Source organism: Ylistrum balloti, unplaced genomic scaffold (assembly GCF_031769215.1).
Source record: "Ylistrum balloti isolate Yb309-2 unplaced genomic scaffold, AGI_CSIRO_Ybal_v1 Utg370020, whole genome shotgun sequence".
NCBI lineage: Eukaryota > Metazoa > Mollusca > Bivalvia > Pectinida > Pectinidae > Ylistrum > Ylistrum balloti.
Window position 1 is genome coordinate 717,153 of NW_026782088.1, and position 24,746 is coordinate 741,898.

General features: G+C 36.8%; 1 protein-coding gene across 1 annotated transcript in view; it reads right to left on the reverse strand.

Annotated features, from left to right (window-relative positions):
* Window positions 1-19,813, reverse strand: part of LOC132548634 (nucleoplasmin-like protein ANO39) — a 31,246-nt gene extending 11,433 nt beyond the window's left edge. The window contains exons 1-8 of the mRNA XM_060212508.1: window positions 19,754-19,813; window positions 17,805-17,902; window positions 14,293-14,415; window positions 11,863-11,959; window positions 11,098-11,240; window positions 7,904-7,963; window positions 5,829-5,932; window positions 5,434-5,455 (exon numbers count right to left, since the gene is read on the reverse strand). Of these exons, the coding sequence (XP_060068491.1) occupies window positions 5,434-5,455; window positions 5,829-5,932; window positions 7,904-7,963; window positions 11,098-11,240; window positions 11,863-11,959; window positions 14,293-14,415; window positions 17,805-17,902; window positions 19,754-19,784 (678 nt within the window). The 5' untranslated portion in view covers window positions 19,785-19,813. The remainder of the gene's footprint in view (window positions 1-5,433; window positions 5,456-5,828; window positions 5,933-7,903; window positions 7,964-11,097; window positions 11,241-11,862; window positions 11,960-14,292; window positions 14,416-17,804; window positions 17,903-19,753) is intronic.
* Window positions 19,814-24,746: the final 4,933 nt, after the last annotated feature.

A 24,746-nucleotide genomic window follows, 5' to 3' on the forward strand; every position in this document is an offset into this window, starting at 1 on the left:
GACCTTTCAAAAACAACAGTCTCACTTTACACCTAAGAAAAAGGTCAAATAAACAACACATTGAATATAAATATCTGTAGATGTTTACTTTCTAATCAGATTAACCTAGAAAACCACCAACAAATAAAAAAAGTCTAAAGCCTGACTGGATACTTGGATATATGCAAACCTCTACATGAAAGTCTTGCTAAATACCCAGATATAACACGAACAAGTAAACAACAAAATAGATCTCAACCTCTATACGTGTGAAGTTCTCAAAGTACCAATAGATATCACTAAAGTAATAATGGACCAATTGCAAACCTCACTATGAAAATTGTGGTCAACTTACCTGGATATACCACTAACAAATAAACGAAGGATTAAGTGCAAACTTGTCTACAAGAGCAGATGTCAAAAGCCCCGATATATCACAAATAACGGACAGATGAAATTCAAACTTCACCATGCATTAATTTATTGGCTGTTGTCAGATGGTTTAGTTAAACACCTGGTCTATCCAATACATCTTTATATCATAGACTTGTCCACTCTTCCTGGTATGGGAAAAAGATAATTCCTTGAATATATAGAGGGGGTCACCTGCGTCAACAGCAGATTATATAGAAGGAAGGATTTGTGAGTCGATATCAATGAGAAGATACTTTCATTCATTCATGATGCCCAATAAATTTGTCATACAATATCTCCAGATTTAAAACTTGTTTAGAAGAGCCAATCTGACAGCAATATTGGGCATGGCGGAAACAAGGCCACGTCGGGGTGGTCAACCAGAAGTCCTACCAAACAAAACACCACTAGCTTGGTTAATTCAGAAACTTCCAACTTATCCCTGAATACTTGACATTTACAGGTGAGATATTACAATTCTGAAGAGCTGTGTACAGTTAGAATTATCATGTGAACTAGAATTGTTATTCTGCTAATACCCCAATCCAAAACCCCCTGCAGATTCAAAGAGTTTATACATTGTTTCAGTCCTAGTGACCTCAACATTTTATGTATGACCTTGAATTTTCCCCGAGACACGTATCATCACGCAAATATATATATAATGGCCTGTTGCCAATGCATCCAAACACTCTCCCATTCCTAAATAAAAGAAACCCACATAAACATCTAAACATGGATGAAAAAATAATTTTGAGAATGGTTTCATTGAAATTGCTCCAACATTTAATAAAGTCCTACAAATCATAGGTTGACTTAATTGGTTACCATGGCAACCAAATAAATTATTCTTGGGGAGGGGCATATATAAGGACCAGATGTACAATATCAATTATCAATTAAAAGTTACTAAAAGTTTTTATCTTTGGAAAGTATAAAATAAATCTCAAGTATTAAGCGTCCCTGAAAATTTGTTTTGGAATCCCAGTGAGATACTTTGTGTGGAATTCCAAGTTGGAATCTAGTCAATCACTACAAAATATAATACAGTTCATAAAGATTTGTAGGTATACGACACATACTATCACATCAACCTATTAGTTCTTGGCTATCCACAAAATCATGTACCCCAAATGTCATGCACACGAATAAGCCTTCTCAATTCAAACAGCCTGCATATACTCCATTTGTGGTAAACCAAAGCAAATCTTGCAGTGGACCATAGGCTTGTGGCTTGTCCTTTGCAATGGTACCAGTGGGGGATCTATTGAACAGCTAATTTCCATATTCAGATCAATCCTACATCCTTTACAATAGAACAGAGCAACACATGAACATTCCTATGAAGTACTAAACATTGAACACTCTTGAAAACCTCAGAATGCAGAGACTGCAGAGACCTCCCCGATGTCGGTACCAACTTGAATGTTCAGTGAATTAATGTTTGATCTTTACATAAACATGTGAACAAACCCTCAAGAGGTGAAAACTAAACATTTCCAGCCTACTCCAGGTTCTACTAGGCACTCACCGACACCTGAGCTTTACCCAAGCCATAACATTGTTTTATACTAGGCACATGGTGTTGATGAGCTCTTATACAAATAAGGATCTCCAGATTATCACAAAAACACACGATACCCTCACCCTGCCATGGACATACTCAACCACAAACCACAGACTAACCCAATAGTATATTAATTCCATAAACTACAGATTGTTGTAAGCGAATTATACTCTGATAATTTCACCTCAAGTTGAACCTTGTTATCTCAAACTTGCATAACTGGAATACACCATTTAATTAGAAATACAGTGAAAACTCACTATTAAGACCACTTTGGGGACTGGACAAAAGTGGTCTTAATAGCGAGGTGGTCTGAATAGTGAGGTGAATCAGACTGACCGCAAAGAACCATAACTCTGCTTGAAATAAAGACAATATATATCATTAAGTAATGTACATGTATATTATTCAACATAATAACTAAACTGTATATAAAATGTTGAAATTATTAAATGCATGTAAAAAAGATAAAATTGATGAATTGACAAAAGAATTTTACATGTATATATTCCTTAGTTTATATCATAATATACATGTATATTTCTATTGAATAAAAGAAAACAATTAATCAATTTTAAGTTCAATAGGAATTTAACGTTAATTTTCCCACATAAATTAACACATTTACTCAGTATTTGTAAAAACATTAATGAAGTCCCTATAAAGTCTTTCAACACTTCATTTTTCACATAAATTCGCAAAAAAATTAACTGTCAGTGTATCACTCAGTACAAAAAATTGTCTTACTTAAAAAAAAGAAAAAAAAAGTCCAGTGCACAATGTTGCAAAGAGCTACGGATCTGTACAGCGTCCTCTTCCACTAGTCCTTTTTAGTGATCGCGATAGCTCGTTTTGTTTACGTGGTTTTGTCATTGCTTGATAAAGTTTTTGACAGTGAAAATGCCGTAAAAAATTTGGAACATATACATGTTTTTTTAATTGTTCAAACGATGTCGAGAGTGTAATATTGCTACGAAAACAGTTAAAAACCCTCGACATCGTGTGCGCGTGTGAGCAAGGGAATATCGGCTGAAAAGACTACATAATTCACCTTTGGGTATGCAGGGCTTCTAAGGTGCTGAACAGCATACCTACCGATCTATCAATATATAATTAGCAAACAATAGATCGCTATTAAATCGTGTCTGGCATGCAGTTTCACACAAGTTAATCCGATAATGATGTTTACTTCGTGTAATGCCACCTGGTGACAGGGTCGGTAATCTGTGACGAAAACAATGGTCGTGAACGACACACATGTTCGTGGTTAACTGCCCACCAGGTAATCTTTAATCACTGGTCAGAACTTGGTCGTAATTGTAAGGTCAATTATCGTTAATTAGTGGTCCTTGGGACTGTAAGAAGTGTTCGTTATATGGAATAGCGGGGTGGTCGTAATACTGAAGCGACCAATACAAAGATATATAGTGGAAAAAAAACGGGACGGAAAAAAGTGCCCGTAATAGCGGAGTGGTCGTAATTTTGAGGTGATCGTTAGGTGAGGTTTCACTATATTTCGGCAGTTATGGCCAAACATTTGAAATTGCTTAATTTGAACTCTCCCATTACTCTGATAAACATAAGTTTCTCACGGTGATGCTGACTTGGAGTTAACGAGATTTGACTGTATTTTCATCATTTTGTTCAAGAATTTGTTGGCAATTTGTTGAAGTTTGTTAGCTGTTCATGAAAACTCAAAAGAGGCCTAATAAGCCTGTATCACTTAGGATTGTTCTTCCAATGAAAGGCTATCTGGTTATAATGCTAATATCTTTATCTTTTATCCGTAACCCAGAATACATTCTCAATATCTTAATTCATGCATTGTTAAAAGCATGAATGAGGAGAAGTAGAATTTAAAGAACCATCCAAAATTCCTATTTGGGGCCCCCTTCTTGATTTAAAGGGTCAAATTAACATTCGATTGGGGAAAAAAATTGCCCAAACACAGTGATGTTTAAGACCAATCACATGTTTGGTTGAATTCTATTAGTTGAATTCCACTTGGATGTTATCTATGTGTTAACCTTTTATATTTAAGACTGCCCTCCCCTTGTGATGTTTCAGATATAATTACATTCAACTCCTGCTAATTTCACACCACCCCCACATCCCAAGGGGGTTAAATAAAACATTTTTTTTAAAATGATTGCCTTCCCAAAAATAATCACCTTGCCCAGTTTTTAATGTAAATTTTTAGCTAATTTTCCTTTTCAGTTGAAATCCATTCATGCATTAAGAAGGAGCAACTTATTAACATGGAATTTAGAATTTCCATTTTTTGACCTGCACCCCTCTAAAGGTTCAGGAATATTTTCAATATTGGCACTTTTTCAATTTTTTAGATTCATTTAACATGACGAAGATAATACACTTACTTATAATAAGAGCAATACAATAGCAATTCCCTTTATTACATGTCCCAAGAATTCATTCAGTTTTGTCATTTTTAATAACCGTTCTGTTCCATAAGGATCACCAAAACCAGATTATACATTTCAGCATTGTATCCATCCAATTCCACAAAGTCAAGCCAAAAAAGAAAAATCTATGAAAGAGTTCCACAAATTTGGTATCATTGTCATTTAAAGTTGTCAAAACATCAGAAGCTGTTGTAATAGGCCATATTCCTACAACAGATGTGCTCATATTTAATATATCTACTGAAAAGAAACTTCAGAAATTGAAGTCCATTAGACATTGTTTCAAATTCAACTCATCTTACTGTCATATGAACTTTCTTATAAGTTGTATCATGACAAGATCAAGGTCACCATCAATCAAAGTAACTTGGTAGTGTACAGTTATTGTACAATTCAAACATTCTTGAAACCTCAATAATCCTTTTCCCTCAAACAAGGTGGTTTACATATGTTACCAGTTTTGGTCATCCCCCTTAACCTTTATATACCAATTTTCAACTTGTTCAGAAAATTCACCAGTTGATGGCCCTAATGACCTTTTTCATGTGTTGATGGGCCGTTAAGATTTTAATAGTAATAATAATAATCGGAAAATATCTTAATTTCAATCTATCAGAAGATTCAAAATTGTTTCCATGGTAAAGGTGGTGGAACACCTGACATGTCAAGTTATAGGTTATAATAAGCTGTAGCATTTGATCAAGATAAAGTTTAAATGAAAAGTGAATGGGCACAACCATATATCATAGGGATGTAGTATGCAAAGTTTAAGAAATAATGCTTCAGCACTATTTTAGATACACATGACAAATTATTCCAGATAGACGGACAGTCAGACAGGGTGATTCAAATATAACTCCCCACAAACTTTGTTGGGGGGTTGGGGAGATGGGGGTTATAATTATTTATTGGGTTCTAAATCAAGCTTCAGCAAGTTACATTAAAACCAATGCAGCTCACAGCAAACAGATCAGTATCACATATAAAGGGAGGCAACCTCCATACAAAACTGTCGTAATCTTGAAATGTCAAACAAATATCACGACCTACCTTAGCCTTCTTTTTCTTCTTGCTGAAAAAAAATAAAGCATACATTTATTAAAAAAAAAAGACCCTAGCTTATGTTGAAATATAAAGTATTCTATTTTATTCCTGTCTATCATGTTGCTGTGAATTTGCTACAGTTGATGAAGATTCAACTGCTTCATATATGGTTTTCATGGTTTTAAACATCCCATCTACAGCTATGGTCATTAAAGGATGGTCATGCTATATATCTTGTAAAAATAATTGTGATAAAGAGCGAGATTCAGTTATGCATTAAAAAGAATTGAACATCAAAACAGTTGCACCACACTGGCAATGATATATCAGACTTGATTACCAGAAAATACCTACTGTATCTTATGGTAAATAAAGTGATATTCAGAGATGGACCACCTCACCTGACTTTTTCTGGACTACTTTCTTCCTCACTTTCTTCCTCTTCCTCTTCATCATCGTCATCATCCTCTTCATCTTCATCATCGTCATCTTCCATGTCTTCTTCCTGGTACACAAATGGTCAAAACTTTCTCCCAACAGAATCTTTCAATGTTACAACTAACATATTAGATTTTACAATGTGTGTTTGCTGTAATTTTCTATAGACATAACTTTGAAACCATATTTTGAAATATGTAGATTTTATTACTGTGGAACCCACTTATTACATTTTATTTTTCACACAAAAATATAAAAACTTGTATAATGTAAAAACTGAACAAGATATTTTGATCCCAAGAACTTCAGACCACCATCATAATCAAACGTTACTGAATAGCCATGTCTTATCAAATTCACATTTACTTTTAGTAATCAGTAGAATCTGAACACAAACGTGATTTTCCCTGTTAGTTATATGTAAGAACCAATTTAAACTGCAGGCAGAACAGTTTATTGTTGTGCAATGATAAATTAGATTTATGTACAATATTAACCATTTAGTTATATTAATTTGGGTGAGTTTGGTGAGTGTTCTGATCTTTCAACCAGGGCTTCCATTGAAGTCTTAGAATATATATAAAAAAAGATGCTCTGCATTCTAATACAGAGAATTTAAAATTATTTTGTGTGTGTTTGTAGACTTCATTACGACCATCACAGTTGTGGCTATATCTAAATGAAACTTTCTTAAAACTCAAAGATGCCAATAGACCTTACCGATCACCTGACTATAAAGACCTACATATGAAAGAGGCCAAACTGGCCCAAAACAAATTTCTCACCTCTGCAGCTCATAAAGACATTGTTGGTTTATCAAGATATTTTCTGCAAACTTGAAATCATATTCTTTATACATGCACTACATAAATGTCAATAATCTGCATGTATTACTTGTTGAAAAAGCAAGCTAAAGTCCTAATATCAAGAACCTCGGCCTGTTGGTCATTCAGAAGAAGTCATTTTGACATTTTAACACCTGCGATACCTCTGACCTTGAAAGTGGGTCAATGTCATATACTAGCTTGGCAGTCCTACATTCTAGCATGCTACAGGCCTAATATCATCTTGGGCCAAAGATTTTGATATATTTGACGCCTGTGACCTTTCCATTGGATCAAGGTCAATCATTTAAAGGAGTCTTATCAACTTTCGGAATCTAAGAAATGATTCACCACTTTTAATGTTTCATACCAAATTTGGTTGAAATCTATTCAATCATTCAGAGAGAGTTACATTTTTAAGCAAAATATTGTCCATGGGGGTTGAATCAAATTTCAGAATTTAAAAAAATAATTGCCTACCCTAACTTATGAATCAGACCAAAGCTTGTTGAAATACATCCAGGTAGAAAGGAAAAGTAGGGTTTTAAAGCTAATATCAACACATTTGGGGCCCTGCCCCGCGATGTTTAGGGATTGAATCAAAATTCTGAATTGAAGAAATGAATACCACCCATTGATGCATCAGACTAAATTTGGATAAAATCCACCATGGTATGAAAGAGTAGAGTTTTAAAGAAAAAGGTTATGCACAATGCACGATGGCAAAGAAGCACAATGGCTATAGGTCATCTTGACGCTTTGGGTCAGATGAACCAAAAATTATCTACAAAATATTTTGTACTTGTAAATTGTTTAAGCCAGCAATAAAAAGTGGGTTCCACTGTGTACAAGATAATTAGCAATAACAAGTGTAAAATCTTTAACAGTTACAGTTATGTCAATGGGAATACATCTTAAACCAGTTTTAGTAGTGGTCAAAGGGAGGTAAGTATTAACACTATATACTGAACATCCACAGCTACAACAAACAGTATCAACCAAATATCTAGAAAAGTTGAATCTTTGCTTCACTGGTTTAGTCTACCTTCTGATACATCAAATGCAAGATATTTTCTTTCTGCTTACAATATGTGAAAGAATTGGCTATACGAAGTAAAATCACAATCTAGCAGAATGAATTTCATAAAACCGTTGTGATCTCATTTCTTACCATTTTGATCAATACCTCAATCCCTTTATAAATGTTAGCTCACCTTTAGTTTCTTGATTAATACGATGCATTCAAACTCCTTACTCACCTCCATTTTTCCTTTCTGAAGAGACAAAAAAAAAAACAAATCAATCAAAAAGTTTGAACTAAATAAAATATCTTCACTTGAAGATACGTTCAAAAATAGTTTTCGAATTATGAAAATTTAAAACCGTGAAGCAAAGACCCAACTTATTTCGGATACTTTATATTTTCTGTCAAAAAAAATTCTAGTCTCTTTTTTGTTTAATATCAATTTCACTTGAAGACTAATCCTTGTACTTAATTGTCCATCCCTTTAAATTCACACAATACACTCACCCTACCATCAAAGTACAAAGTAATTAAGTGCATTATTAGTGCATGGACCATATCTCCAGGGTTGGGCAGGAATCTAGGGATAATCCCTGGGGTAGGAGTTTCAACCTTTTGAATTTTTTTTCACCAACTGCTAAGGTCTCCAGGAGTTAAGTTGGACCCTGGAAGTAATCTTGGTAGCAGAACAGTGGTTGTTTCTTTGTGCCCTATAGGCCAGTATTCTTTGTGCCCTGTAGACTAGTATCCTTTGTGCCCTATAGGCCAGTATCCTTTGTGCCCTGTAGGCTAGTATTCTTTGTGCCCTGTAGGCTAGTATTCTTTGTGCCCTGTAGGCTAGTATTCTTTGTGCCCTGTAGACTAGTATTCTTTGTGCCTTGTAGGCTAGTATTCTTTGTGCCCTGTAGGCTAGTGATCTATGTGCCCTGCAGGCTATTGTTCTATGTGCCCTATAGGCCAGTATCCTTTGTGCCCTGTAGGCTAGTATTCTTTGTGCCCTGTAGGCTAGTATTCTTTGTGCCCTGTAGGCTATTGTTCTATGTGCCCTATAGGCCAGTATCCTTTGTGCCCTGTAGGCTAGTATTCTTTGTGCCCTGTAGGCTAGTATTCTTTGTACCCTGTAGGCTAGTATCCTTTGTGTCCTGTAGACTAGTATTCTTTGTGCCCTGTAGGCTAGTATTCTGTGCCCTGTAGACTAGTATTCTTTGTGCCCTGTAGGCTAGTATTCTTTGTGCCCTGTAGGCTAGTATTCTTTGTGCCCCGTAGACTAGTATTCTTTGTGCCCTGTAGGCTAGCATTCTTTCTGCCCTGTAGGCCAGTATTCTTTGTACCCTGTAGGCTAGTATTCTTTGTGCCCCATAGGCCAGCATTCTTTGTGCCCTGTAGGCCAGTATTCTTTGTGCCCTGTAGACTAGTATTCTTTGTGCCCTGTAGGCTAGTATTCTGTGCCCTGTGGGCCAGTATTCTTTGTGCCCTGTAGGTTAGTATTCTTTGTGCCCCGTAGGCCAGTATTCTTTGTACCCTGTAGGCTAGTATTCTTTGTGCCCCGTAGGCCAGCATTCTTTGTGCCCTGTAGGCCAGTATTCTTTGTGCCCTGTAGACTAGTATTCTTTGTGCCCTGTAGGCTAGTATTCTGTGCCCTGTGGGCCAGTATTCTTTGTGCCCTGTAGGTTAGTATTCTTTGTGCCCCGTAGGCCAGCATTCTTTCTGCCCTGTAGGCCAGTATCCTTTGTGCTCTGTATGCCAGAATTCTTTGTGCCCTATAGGCTAGTAAGTACTAGTTAGGTATGTAGTTATTGGGCAGGAATCAATCATTTTCATTTCAGGATCTAGGAACCATGTCTACCGGTACAGAGGTGAAACCAACTGCTAATTATTAGTAAAACAATATGTATACATATAATAAAATTTAGGATTGTGATTTCAATTATTTTACATTTTTATTTGCAGATAAGTTGAACAAGTTTTAATTGCACCATGGGTGCAGCCCAATTTATCAACTAATGAAGGGGCCCGATTTTAATTTTCTAATATCTACAACCATAAAAATATGTCTGACTTCTGCCATATAACTTTAACCAATGTGACTTGTTGAATTGGCCTAGATAGAATACCTATCGCTAGATGTAACCCCATTGAAAATAAACAGATTTCATTTTAATTAAGTTAAAGATGGCCACCTGTCAACCATTGCTTTTGTGATTAATATCAAAATTGAAAAAGACCATGCAAGACCAACTGGAGCCCATGGAATTTTAGATTCATATGGTGTTTCAAGAAATGGCAATAACAAGGATTCTTCAAGGATCAAGGGACAGATCACAGATGAAAGAAAATAAAGACAAAATGACAGACGACATACCATAATGCACCCTGTAAATTTTTAAAGGGCATATGAAAAATTACAGACCCAATTTTTGCACAAGACATTTATCCACAGGGCAAATTTATTGCAGGAATGAGTGTGGTATATCCCAAAACAAAATGTGTACAAACCTTTCCTCTCTGTAAAAAAAGGATGTCATGTTAGTCATGTGCCAATGATGTGCAAACCTCTCTTCTTTGGTTTAGTGCAGGTGCAAAACTTGTTCACTAGTGCATGGTTAATAGGGCGATTTCTAACTGTAATATTCAGTATAAAGGTTCTATACATGGTGAAATGTTGGTCAGGCTTTAGCCAGTTATTTGTCCTTGTTGACAATGCATTGTATGACTGAACTATTAGAAATTCACCTTATAAAATTGAGATCATAGATTAACATCCTGGATGACAAACAAAGGACTTTACACCTAAAACTAAATATATTTGAAGAGATCCAATGATTTTCTCTTTCCAATGGCTGCTGGTTCAACTCATGCAAAGTATTCCTATAGTCTAGCTATAAGAAGACCAATCATTTTGTTTCAAAATGGAAGTTAAACCTGAAGTTTTCAATATTTTGTCCTTTTCATGTCTTCCCCTTCCCTCCCTCATTTTAAAAATTTATGGAAAGTTATTTTATATTCTAGTCATTAAAAAAATCTGACAAAATTTTTGATAGACCTATATATCATTAGTTTTCATGAGCTGCAATTGTTTAAATATTTGAAATTGTTACCGTGTTGTCAAATAACTGGTAGCATTTCCCAATTTCCACATAGGAAGCCTCTTGCAAAATAGCGTACAAAACCTGCCAACTGCCAAAAACAGGAAATAATTTGATGCAAACCTGCCATTTCAACATTGAATATAATTATCTTGAAGGTTCTCCCTCACCACAGTTCCCAGTAAACTTTTATCACAAAGGTGAAAGTAAATGGCAGGTTTCAGTCTTATTGTTAGTGAATTAGAATTAAGCCCGATTTCAACACTAGGAATAGTAGTGAAACTATAGAAATTCTTACCTTGGATTTTACTGGTGCTTTGGTCGACGAAGCTTTTCTCTTTTTTGTCTTCATTGGTTCCTCCTCCTCCTCCACCAGTTCTTCGTCTTCCTCAGTCTCCGTACATGATTCATCCTGACTCAAGTTCCCTTCATCTGGCATTTCTATTGCAAATCATCCATAGTTATGTACAAAGGTCCTAACACTTCATTTTGAATATTTTTTCAGCTATATTTTAACAGTGATGTATGTCCTATCAAATTTTGACATGTGACAAGATCATCAAGAACTTTAATAATTTCAAGCCCCAAAACAAAATACTTCTGATTTCAATAAATGTAAAATGGAACTAGCTAACATACACATGCATCAACTAACGAGTGATTCGAGAGAGATCTTGGTGCCCACCATTGTTTTTTTAATTTTTTTTTAATGCTGATCTTTTCCCTTCTCTTCTGATCTGTTTTTCTTAAAACTATGAAATGTGAAAATTCTTCAAAAATAATAATAATAATCTTTAACTTCAAAATCTAAGTCACCTTTCTTATTGGTCTAAACTCAAAAGAGACAACTAGGGGCCAAGAGAAATCTATCTTTAAAATTTGAGAAAGATGTATCCAATATCTCTCAAGGACTGGCATCGCCAGTAACTACTTGTAGTATATCCAGCCGTAACCTTGTAATTGCCTAAATCTTCAGCTTTCACTTTTTTTACTTGTCTTTTCTAGCTTACAGCAGTCACATTGTACATTCATGTTTATATTGTTCCTATATCAGATTACCCACCTACTAATTGTTGAGCTGTCAGATGAACTGGACCAGTGCCTTCAACTAGTTCAAATACAACTGGATTTTCATGTCCAAAACTTAAATCTAAATTCCACTGAAATAAAATAGGAAAACATTTTAAACAAGGTTTATCACCTTGCATTCCTGGACCTGGAAAACGGGTTGCAAGATTGTGTCCATCTTTTATATTTCTCAGAGCTAATGGGGACAGCAGCAGAGTCATGTTTTGTTCATGGTTGGGAAATCGTGTATTCTGAAAATTTCCATGTATCTCTGTCCCACATGTTCCTGCTTCTTAGCAAAACTGGATGTTATAGTTATAGTAAAAATTGCATGTTTGTAGTCCAAAATACGAGTCAAATTTCAGCAATACCAATTATGTTATAGGGCCGAGATTTACAATATTTGTTTTAATAAGCACTCATCTCCTTCCTGTGGAAGTTTTATAATCATCTTAAGCAGGATTAGTGGGAATAACAGATCTTGTACTTTTTTAACCTAGTGGAAACCATGGCTATTCAGTTCAGCTAGACACCACAGCTGTTCAGTTCAGCTAGACACCACAGCTGTTCAGTTCAGCAAGACACCACAGCTGTTCAGTTCAGCTAGACACCACAGCTGTTCAGTTCAGCTAGACACCACAGCTGTTCAGTTCAGCAAGACACCACAGCTGTTCAGTTCAGCTAGACACCACAGCTGTTCAGTTCAGCTAGACACCACGGCTAGGTACTACTGGAAATCATTTGTGCATTTCGTAAATCATGGGTATTGCAGACATCATAATTTGTTAAATCTGTTTTTTTTTTTTTTTTCTTTGTCAAATTCACAAAATGAACCACCCAAAGTTTGTATGAAAACAGAGGACCAACCACTCATAGGTTATGTCATATTACACATAACACTACACTTTGAACGAGTTTCTTCTTAGGTGCATAATTAGCTAATTTTGTCTTTTAACAAATTCAATGGGAACTGATTTTTTAAATCGCTTATATCTGATTAAGGAAAAACTGCTTGGTTACATGAAGTGAATGACTAACCTTTGATTATTTCAAATGCAATGATTTTCTTTACTGATGTGTTATTTGTGCACTTATATTTCGAGTTTTGAAACTTCCATCTGTTTACAGTTACTTGAACGGAAGTGTTGTGATGTTATTTTGTGTTGTCATACATTATCATCATAAAGCTTCGTATAACTTGAATAAATTGGTAAAATTGTGTACCGTTATTCTTGTCTTGAGGAAACTAGAAATTGGAATGCGTGTCAGTAAATCCGTGACCTAAATAGCCTAATTTTGTTTCCAATGGCTATGTATATCATAATAAAAACAAAACCACGACTATTGACTACTTTTGAGTTAATAATGAGTTTTGACTGATCGGAACATCACTATCGGGGATTTCCACCACACCGATATATAATACAAACACATCACAACCCACATTTACCTGCCTCATTTCAAGTATAAAAAAAGATGGCACCCAGTTGGAAAAAATAGGCTTTTAGTCAAATTTCACAAATCTTTTAAAAGATTCATTTAAGCAGATGTCGTTAACATGTAATGTTTTTACTCCTTTTACTATGTGTACAATTGAAACTTTAAAACGTGTCTAAGACTAATCTCAAATGAAACAATTAACCAAGATCAAGCTGTTGAGTCAAAATTTGGAAAAAGAAAATATGTTGTGAATTTCGAAATATTGTATAATTCAGCCATATTACTAGCTATCTAGTGAGGGATAGTGGAGACCCTTGGCCATACAATCCTTTTTTCATCCACAATTGAATGTTTTGTCTAAACTAATTAGTGCAGTATCCCCATGTCACCAATAGTGTAGGTGTCCTAGGGGCCAATTACAGCAATTATAGCTCCAGTTGCATACATTCTTGCCAACTTTTGAAAAATTCACCCAGGATGAAAAGAGTGTGAACATTTTTCGCTACATTTTTTTATTAAGAAAAATATAGACTTGCAGAAAATACAAAATTGATTTCAGAAATAGATTTCATCAGTACCTGGCAGCGACATGTCAACATTTTCAACAAAAACATGAACTGTAATTGTCTTTCCTGTCCTGCTTTGTTAGTATGACAATTTTTACACAAAATACATGTTTTTCAGTATCGCAGAATGCAGATAAAATGCTTTGTGATATATATGTATTTCAACAGCATGATGTGCTGCAGTAAGAATTTATTATAATGAAATACAATCTGGAATGCTGAATTGTACTGCTTATCAAATTAGGCAATTACAATGCTGAGCATAAATTAGCACATGAAGAAATTCAAGAAACTGAATGTGAAAGATTTTGTAACTAAACAGGTTTCTTGCTTATTCCAAAAGTTCTAGTTCTTCCTAGCTAAATTAAATTTTTTCTAAAGAATTCTTCATCTTTATCTGATTCAAAGCCTGAACTTACCATATCATTTCTGCCCAGTGTTAAAGAAACTACAGGATGTTTGATTTGTTCGTTGTCAAAGTTTTTTGTCTGTACAGATACTATATTTCTTTCATCCTGCACCGCTGCTTGTCCAAGTACTGCCTGAAAAATTTGAAAAAATTTAATCAAACTACAAACTGTATTAAGGCATTCCAAAGCTTGACAAATTTACAAAAGCAACGTAGCTATTTTACAGCCAATTTTATTCAGATCTTCAATGTCTGTTCAGTACATCGAGACAAATTGTGTATCTGTAGTCAGAAATATTGACCAAGTAGGAAATAGAAAAGTTGTTCTGGACCTTTGACCTATGACCTTGGACCTAGCATTAATTTTATTGTGACGATTTTTTCTTTCTTTCTTTACACTCATGAAAAAGAATTTAAAAATCTGACCTCGACTTTAAACAGTTGCTTGTCAATTGATGTTGATCAACTTAGCGTCATCTTTTAGGAAGACTCAATCAGTACTAATACCGGTAGTTAGATCAAGGATTGTGGGAATCCAACATTAGCATTTTCACCTAACTTATACGGTACTTTAATAATAATTCACACATCCTTTTACCAACACTTCATTAGTAAACACCTTTAGATAGCCACACCCTTTTTCACATACAATACATTTCTATTGTCCTTGTCCTTGAATAATTTCAGCAGCACTTCCTGGTTTTGGATCTTGCTGTAGTCTTGTTTTGTTTCCTTCAATTTCTCTCTTTTATTTGAATAGACTCAGCCTTATCACCGACTCCCTCGGTGAAGTCTTACCCAGTGACTGAGAAATATGCCTCTATGCTTTTCAGCAAAGTCCATTTCTGTTTCATATTGCAGTAGAAAATGAGAAAAGAACTGTAAACAAACATTTGTATTGGAAAAGATTTTAAGTCTCTCAAAATGTTTTTCTATGGGTTTGACAATTTCTCTTCTCAAAACCTGTAGAGCAATACATTAATGGGAATGCTGGTTATCTACATTTAGTAGGAAAAAACACTTTTTTGCTGGATTAATCCACTGATGTGACTGCCACATTCAGACATCCTATAAATTGAAGCAGTTAGCAGTTGGTATAACCACATTAAAATCGACAACCTTATTGCACCTTGTCAGCTTAGCTTTAAACTTGAACCATTTGACCAATCAAGGGGTCTATGATGCAATGGTATAGACTTGACCAATCGCTGAAAGTAGTAACATTAATCGGTATTTTTTGTTTTGTCTTTTCCAAGTATAAACAATATTTAAAAATTTAATACTGTACTACAAATTCCCCAATAGCATTGCATTGATTCAAGTGTATAAGTCTCTGCCTTCATCACGTACTGGTCATTTGTAGTACAAAACATTGTTATTGTATAGTTATCTCCCCTACACTATCATTAAGCAACATCTACAGTAAATTGTAGTGATGGTACTACCAATGATCTACTTCATTAACAACCTTTTTATTATAGTTATCGCTCCTTTACTTTCTCAAAGCAACATCTACAGTAAATTGTAGTGATGGTACTACCAATGATCTACTTCATCAACAACCTTTTTATTATAGTTATCGCTCCTTCACTTTCTCAAAGCAACATCTACAGTAAATTGTAGAGATGGTACTACCAATGATCTACTTCATTGACAATTTTTTCATTGTAGTTATCTCCCTTATACTATTTCAAAGCCACAGTAAATTGTAGCAATGGCACTATCAAATCGGCGCTATTTAACCAGTTCAAGTTTCTCTTGTATAACCATACACTTTCTAAAATGATATATCAAATATCCAACAATTCAATTCAATTTAAAAAATTTGATTTTAAATGCAACTTCATTTTTATGAAACTGGAAAAAAAGTTCTAGTTCACCTCTTCAAAGGGGGACAATTCGGCATTGGCATAAGTATTCAAAAGTTCAGATTTCGATGAAATGTGAGAATATCAGTACATTTTTTTATTGTACTAGAGTACTGATATTTGGTATCAAGTTTGCTGTGGTGGTTAATTATCCTTCCCAGAGGTTAAATCAAAAGATTTCTTTTAAGAGAAAAAATTTTGGAATTTTGATGTTTGTGTTGAATGAATGATGAAAAGATTCTGTTCCAAGCATTGAAAGACATCAGTATATCCATGGACATTCCTGTGAATATAAATATCGGTGGCATTCCCAATAAAAAAAGGCTCATTTTTTTCCCAAATGAAAGAGGTTTTCCTCCCAAAGTGACCAGCACAATTATTTTCCTGTGCTTTATCTGCTTCCAATTCCTTTATTACTGATCACTTCACTATCACCTATAAGCTTCATTTTCATGCATAAAACTGCTGTAATTAAAGCGTCCTCAAGACTGTCAAAAAGTGAGGTTTGTCCAAAATGGCGTCCCACAAAACATTAAGTATTCTGACTTTCAATGACCAACATTGATTTGCCTAATTATCATTAGTCAAGTTCTCATATGACAATATGAAATAATGTGATGAAGGTTCACATAGGCAGGCTGTCCAGCACTTCCTGACAAAAAATTAGGTCTAAATTTAGGGCTAAAATTACAAAATTTTAGGGCAAATTTAGGGCTAAAATTAGGAATTTTGTAAGTAGAATAGGAAGTATAAAAGCATTAAATTGACTTGCCTTTGCAAATTTGACAAAAGAGAAACTAACATACATTGCCTTAATTGCAGGAAAGGTGTCTTCCAGGGTTTGTGTCCCAGCTGCTGTTGGCTGTGACCTTAATAATCACACCTCTGTCACTCAGTCACAACCAATAACAATCTGGGTACATAGATCCACTGGTCAATTGCCTTTCATTGTCTACCCTGAATTAGAACTACAGACTACATTAAAATACATTTTAAGTATGAATTTAATGAAAACTTTTTCAGTAAATTGTAATAAATATAAAAAAAAGTAGGTACTGAAGTGAAAAATTAGGTTTTTTTTTTTAGGAATTCCCTTTGAATTTTTCATTTTTTTAAGGAATTTTAGCAAAATTGAAAAAAATTAGGATTTTTTAGGAATTTTAGGGATGCTGGACAGTCTGCATAGGGTGTTGTAACAAGTATTAACAAAGTCTTAGTTACAATCATGTGTTTTTTTTTAACAGTTTGCTGCAAGTACTCATTTTATTTGGTTTGATCTTTCTAGTATATGCATTACATGAATTAAAGAATTATATCAAACTTAAATGAAAAAGAAACCAAATTTTATGGAAAAGGATGTAAAAATTTTGCCGCTTCAGGTCCAAGTGGCAATTCCTAAAACAGCCAAGAAAGTCTCGACATCATTTGAGAATTACATTGTAGTAATGATATATGGTATTTGGGGTTTACCTGGGGTTTAATTGTCCCAGTCCACAGATTTTACCATATAAAGCTGAATGCTTTCCACCACAGCTTGTTCTAATTTGATGATTAACCTTCAAATGTGCCTCAACACTTAGTGGTTTCAGACATTTTCCAACCTTTGATTTTCTTCTAGATATAAAGGTACTCTTTAAACCCACACAAACATTACCTGTTTCAAAAATAGTGTGTGAATAAGAAAATCTGTATCCTCCTCTTCCTCTTCAAACGTCCACGTTACTTTAGGATTTTCTTTGTTGAGCACACAACCTGGAATAAGGGATATATGTTGACAACGTGCATGTTATTAAACATCGGTGGGAAATGAAAATGAGACTATGTAATGCAATGTTATCCAAAACAGCATGCAAAGGTACAACTTGCTAACATGCTGCCAACACGAGGTCCTATGCGCCTATGAATACAATCCAGATTATCAACGTTAATGGGAAGTCATATTACAGAATGTATAGTGATGAAATATATACAATTGTACATTTTATTTAAATCTTAATTTTCTTCCAATTCAACATCAAAAAGTGAACTTTCAAGTTTATTCGTGCAACCAAATTTCTAGTTTCATGTTCTTGCATACAAAAAGATGCGAAGATCACCATATTTTTAATAGAATATTTCAACATTCCTAAATCATACATTTTATTTCTTTTTAATGGCATATACAATCCAATTGTATCACTCACTAGGCTTCGCTTTTTGAAAACTGAAACAGATTCTGATGATAAACATTGATTTTCCCATTGGGCCTGCCCTCTTTTCCCATGCTCTTTCTAAAAGTCTACTTCGTTTAAGGATGCTTTAAACAAAATACGGGAAAAGTCCTGCAATTGATACAGAAGAAGCATTTAAAAGAATCTAAATGTCCCCTTTCCCTAATGGACATTGCCCAACCTGCCCCCATCACAAATTTGCATATATTAGGCAAATGGGTATACCACATGCCAATTAGGTATGGATTTGTTACTAAAGATAGACAAAATCAGTATATAATTAAAAGTCGCATTAATTATGACAAGGCAAATATTGTTTACCAACAGATGTCTACTGAAAGTTCTGGCTCAGAAACTTTATGCAACCAAGACCATAAGGTCCAGAAGCACTGTAATTTCCCACAAACAAATTATCAATGTTTGCAATTGTACGATATCTTGTGACTTGATTGGTCTACGTAGTATATGTACATTTGTAGTTTTTCTCTACCGGTTTACTAATTCATCAAAAAGCGTATCAAAATTATGGTCAACCCAACAAATGATACTTTTGAACAAGTAGGAATTGCTGAACATTATTATCTAAAACATGCTTAAAATTTTTGGAAAATTGAAGTTTTTCATACAATTTCTGTCACCTTTTTAGATGTGACAAATTTTCACAGAAGTGATGCACATGCAACAGATGTCATTTTTATTTCAATGCCTCCGCAATGGTTCAAACCCAGGACCTGTGGCTTACTATTCCGACTCTCAACCGATCTATACACATTGCGTCCAGTATTTTACCAGGTTACATACTCCCCTCCAAGAAATAACTTTTCCTTGTATTTCTGTGGGGTTATGATGATGCTGATGGGGCATGGGCAAGTGTTATTCTTGCATCCTTACATAGGCACCAATGTAACAGTGGTCATTATTTCGATGCCTGCACTTGAATTCGAACCAGAGACCGATTGAGCTAAAGATAAGTCCTCCCTAGCAAAGCAGCATATTGCAGCTAGTATTTTACCAGGGTTACACACACATTTCCAGTTCATGTACTAAAAAAATTTGCATATCATATTTGCTAATATTGTTGTTTAAAGTTCAAACTCTAGTAAAGGTTTATGGTCTATGTTCCTATTAGTCAATACTTTTCTTAAATTATCTATGCTATATCTCAAGCCTTGATGAAATATCTAATTCAAGTGAAAATTCTGCATCTTGGGTAGCGTTACAATATTTGAGGTGTTTTTAAACTTGACGAGAACAACAATATACAGTCTAGTCCGGTCTTGACAATCACTAATAAGACTAGTCACAATCCTTCCGACCAACTGAAACTGTATGCCAGAAATATATTCTGTGCAGCTGACGCCATCATCTTAAACACTTCTTCAATCTTACAAACCCCAGAAATATTCTCTTGAAACGTCGTTCATGTTGAAGAATAAAGCAGAAAGATGTTGACGCGGTGCAGCCGACTGAGGATCTCAGCAATCGTCCGCTGGAGCTCGGTGGAAATGGAGGAGTGACGGGTGCGTGGCAAGCTCTCCTATCACACTGATCTTTGCACGTGGTTTTCGTGAGAGCTAGACGAATTTCGCGCTAAAATGCGAACTTCCTGTTCCGTTTTCGTATTGCGTGATTTTATGTTAGCACGGTGAAGCTATGAATGGTGGTTATTTCCGTGGAAACTTTCACTAAACATCTCATTTTTTTCCTTCACTTTTTTCCGATATTGGTAGGCTTTACATTACAAAAGCGTATGATATTACAATATTCATCACTAAGTCACTAACACGTTTACATTGGACAGAAAGGCAAGTTCAAACTTTCTACCAAATGGACACCTCAAGTCGAACAATCGCGAGGGGTCATTCAGAAAATATTTTTAAAAACCGTAACCTGGATATAAGAATTTCTTTAATCACAGCACAGTACATGGAACAATTTACCGCAACATATTGATGCATTAAACGTTTACCTGTTTTGGAACAGTTTCTTCGGGTTGGTAATGTCAATAGAATAGAAGTTCTTATAACACAATCAGTAGAAGATTAGAGTGTGACGTTTAGATTACTTCTCGGTCATCATCAGACAAATGACAAGTGTTACAAGAAATTTTAATTTCTGTCGTATGCAATAAAACATTTAACATTCGTTCAGAAGAGCTATTATTACGACAAACATATAAAAATAAACACTAAGAACAAAATAACACAAGGAATATTGAAGTAAAATTCAACACTGCATGCATAATGTAATAGTCATGATATCAACATAAACGTTGTCACAGTGAGTTAGTGGTACACAGCACAACGAAAGAAAATACTATAACTTAATGAAATTACAAAATTAAATTATAATCACAAAACTAAATAATTTAGAAATGGTCAAGAACTTATTTTGGTAGTCAAATTAATGTTGAGTAAAAAAAATCTTTTTAAAAAACTAGTGTTAAGATGTATAAAGCAAGAGAGGTTCAATAGCAAAAACACATCCTGGTAAAACAACAATATCACTGAAGCTCAAAAAACAGGTGGTTGGGTCAGTCGATACCTACCACATTCCATGACCAGACTAATTGGCATGAAAAAGACAATTATAACTTATAACAGCCAAAAGAGGTTAATCAATCCATCTTTGCACAGAGAGAGCAAGTACAAATGGGACAATTTGACTAGGGAAGGTATTTGCATTAAGACTCAAATGTATCACATTACTTAGAGGATAACTGATACTACCCCTACAGGCCTTCAAATGTTTGAACGATATGCTATCAAAACCTGTTGCCTTCTTATAACTAATTTAATTAATGTTTTTACATACATCATTACGGAAAACAGGCTTAAAACATTTTTTGTATACGCAATTGGCTTTTGATTTTAGAGATGATGTCGTCATTTACTGTATCTTCATCATTCCCTATATCGCCAGTCACATTTACATAAAAAATTATTAAAAACATGGCATACCTCTAATAGGTCTCAAATAATGGTTTTATATTCCTTCAGTTTGATGTTTGAGTCTGAAGTACAATGTATTACATTTTTCTGAAAGGAAATGTTTGATAGTGAGCCAGAAATTACATGATGTTGACCACCATCACACATGTTGACCACCTTCACACATGATGTTGACCACCATCACACCATCACACATGATGTTGACCACCATCACACATGATGTTGACCCACCATCACACATGATGTTGACCACCATCACACATGTGTTGACCACCATCACACATGATGTTGACCACCATCACACATGTGTTGACCACCATCACACATGTGTTAACCACCATCACACCTTTCTCATCTCACTGATTGTTTTTTAATTTTGGTATATACATTCCTTTATTTTCTATAATTTCCCCAGTTCTATTTTTTGTCAAAAAGCATTCGTTTACGATATATATCTGTAACACTGTATATATATTGTTGGTATGGATATAAAGGCTTTCAGCCTGCGACCATTAATTTTCCTAATAAATCCTTATAAATAGACACGCACAACCACATTCGCACACATCTTGTTTCAAATTTCGTTTCGATATAACATGAATTTAGATATAATGTTTCTATATTATTTTTCCGTTAACATGATTCTCTCCGTATCCTCGATATTCCAGAGGTTACGATCACTTTCGTTCTCTTCACTCCGGTGCTCCACTCCAGGGGTTACGATCACTTTCGCTCTCTGCACTCTGATGCTCCACTCAAGGGGTTACGATCACTTTCGCTCTCTGCACTCTGGTGCTCCACTCCAGGGGTTACGATCACTTTCGCTCTCTGCACTCTGGTGCTCCACTCCAGGGGTTACGATCACTTTCGCTCTCTGCACTCTGGTGCTCCACTCCAGAGGCTATGATCACTTTCGCTCTCTGCACTCTGGTGCTCCACTCCAGGGGTTACGATCACTTTCGCTCTCTGCACTCTGGTGCTCCACTCCAGGGGTTACGATCACTTTCGCTCTCTGCACTCTGGTGCTCCACTCCAGGGGTTACGATCACTTTCGCTCTCTGCACTCTGGTGCTCCACTCCAGGGGTTACGATCACTTTCGCTCTCTGCACTCTGGTGCTCCACTCCAGGGGTTACGATCACTTTCGCTCTCTGCACTCTGGTGCTCCACTCCAGGGGTTACGATCACTTTCGCTCTCTGCACTCTGGTGCTCCACTCCAGGGGTTACGATCACTATCGCTCTCTGCACTCTGGTGCTCCACTCCAGAGGCTATGATCACTTTCGCTCTCTGCACTCTGGTGCTCCACTCCAGGGTTTACGATCACTTTCGCTCTCTGCACTCTGGTGCTCCACTCCAGGGGTTACGATCACTTTCGCTCTCTGCACTCTGGTGCTCCACTCCAGGGTTTACGATCACTTTCGCTCTCTGCACTCTGGTGCTCCACTCCAGGGGTTACGATCACTATCGCTCTCTGCACTCTGGTGCTCCACTCCAGGGGTTACGATCACTTTCGCTCTCTGCACTCTGGTGCTCCACTCCAGGGGTTACGATCACTATCGCTCTCTGCACTCTGGTGCTCCACTCCAGGGGTTACGATCACTTTCGCTCTCTGCACTCTGGTGCTCCACTCCAGAGGCTATGATCACTTTCGCTCTCTGCACTCTGGTGCTCCACTCCAGGGGTTACGATCACTTTCGCTCTCTGCACTCTGGTGCTCCACTCCAGAGGCTATGATCACTTTCGCTCTCTGCACTCTGGTGCTCCACTCCAGGGGTTACGATCACTTTCGCTCTCTGCACTCTGGTGCTCCACTCCAGGGGTTACGATCACTTTCGCTCTCTGCACTCTGGTGCTCCACTCCAGGGGTTACGATCACTTTCGCTCTCTGCACTCTGGTGCTCCACTCCAGGGGTTACGATCACTATCGCTCTCTGCACTCTGGTGCTCCACTCCAGAGGCTATGATCACTTTCGCTCTCTGCACTCTGGTGCTCCACTCCAGGGTTTACGATCACTTTCGCTCTCTGCACTCTGGTGCTCCACTCCAGGGGTTACGATCACTTTCGCTCTCTGCACTCTGGTGCTCCACTCCAGGGTTTACGATCACTTTCGCTCTCTGCACTCTGGTGCTCCACTCCAGGGGTTACGATCACTTTCGCTCTCTGCACTCTGGTGCTCCACTCCAGAGGCTATGATCACTTTCGCTCTCTGCACTCTGGTGCTCCACTCCAGAGGCTATGATCACTTTCGCTCTCTGCACTCTGGTGCTCCACTCCAGGGGTTACGATCACTTTCGCTCTCTGCACTCTGGTGCTCCACTCCAGGGGTTACGATCACTATCGCTCTCTGCACTCTGGTGCTCCACTCCAGGGGTTACGATCACTTTCGCTCTCTGCACTCTGGTGCTCCACTCCAGAGGCTATGATCACTTTCGCTCTCTGCACTCTGGTGCTCCACTCCAGGGGTTACGATCACTTTCGCTCTCTGCACTCTGGTGCTCCACTCCAGAGGCTATGATCACTTTCGCTCTCTGCACTCTGGTGCTCCACTCCAGGGGTTACGATCACTTTCGCTCTCTGCACTCTGGTGCTCCACTCCAGGGGTTACGATCACTTTCGCTCTCTGCACTCCGGTGCTCCACTCCAGAGGCTATGATCACTTTCGCTCTCTGCACTCTGGTGCTCCACTCCAGAGGCTATGATCACTTTCGCTCTCTGCACTCTGGTGCTCCACTCCAGGGGTTACGATCACTTTCGCTCTCTGCACTCTGGTGCTCCACTCCAGGGGTTACGATCACTTTCGCTCTCTGCACTCTGGTGCTCCACTCCAGAGGCTATGATCACTTTCGCTCTCTGCACTCTGGTGCTCCACTCCAGGGGTTACGATCACTTTCGCTCTCTGCACTCTGGTGCTCCACTCCAGAGGCTATGATCACTTTCGCTCTCTGCACTCTGGTGCTCCACTCCAGGGGTTACGATCACTTTCGCTCTCTGCACTCTGGTGCTCCACTCCAGGGGTTACGATCACTTTCGCTCTCTGCGCTCTGGTGCTCCACTCCAAAGGCTATGCTCACTTTCGCTCTCTCCACTGATGACACCTAGCATTGATTGATTGATTGATTGATTGATTGATTGATTCTTTCTACTTGTCCGCTCAATCATTCCTAGTTTGTGATATCAGACTATTACTACATTAGGATCATTTTATTACAAAGGGACGAAATTAGCCATGCTATATTTACAGAGGACTATAAAATGAGCATAATCAGTAAAAATGTTGATTGATACCAGCATAATAAAGACACGGATACTGACATTAAAATTTCATTTTAAACGTCGGTGTAATCATTGATGGTGATCACAATTCCTGTTACGTGTAGTTGGACTAGAACTGTACTCACTGTATTCAGTACGCTTTGTATATCTCTTGTCGGTA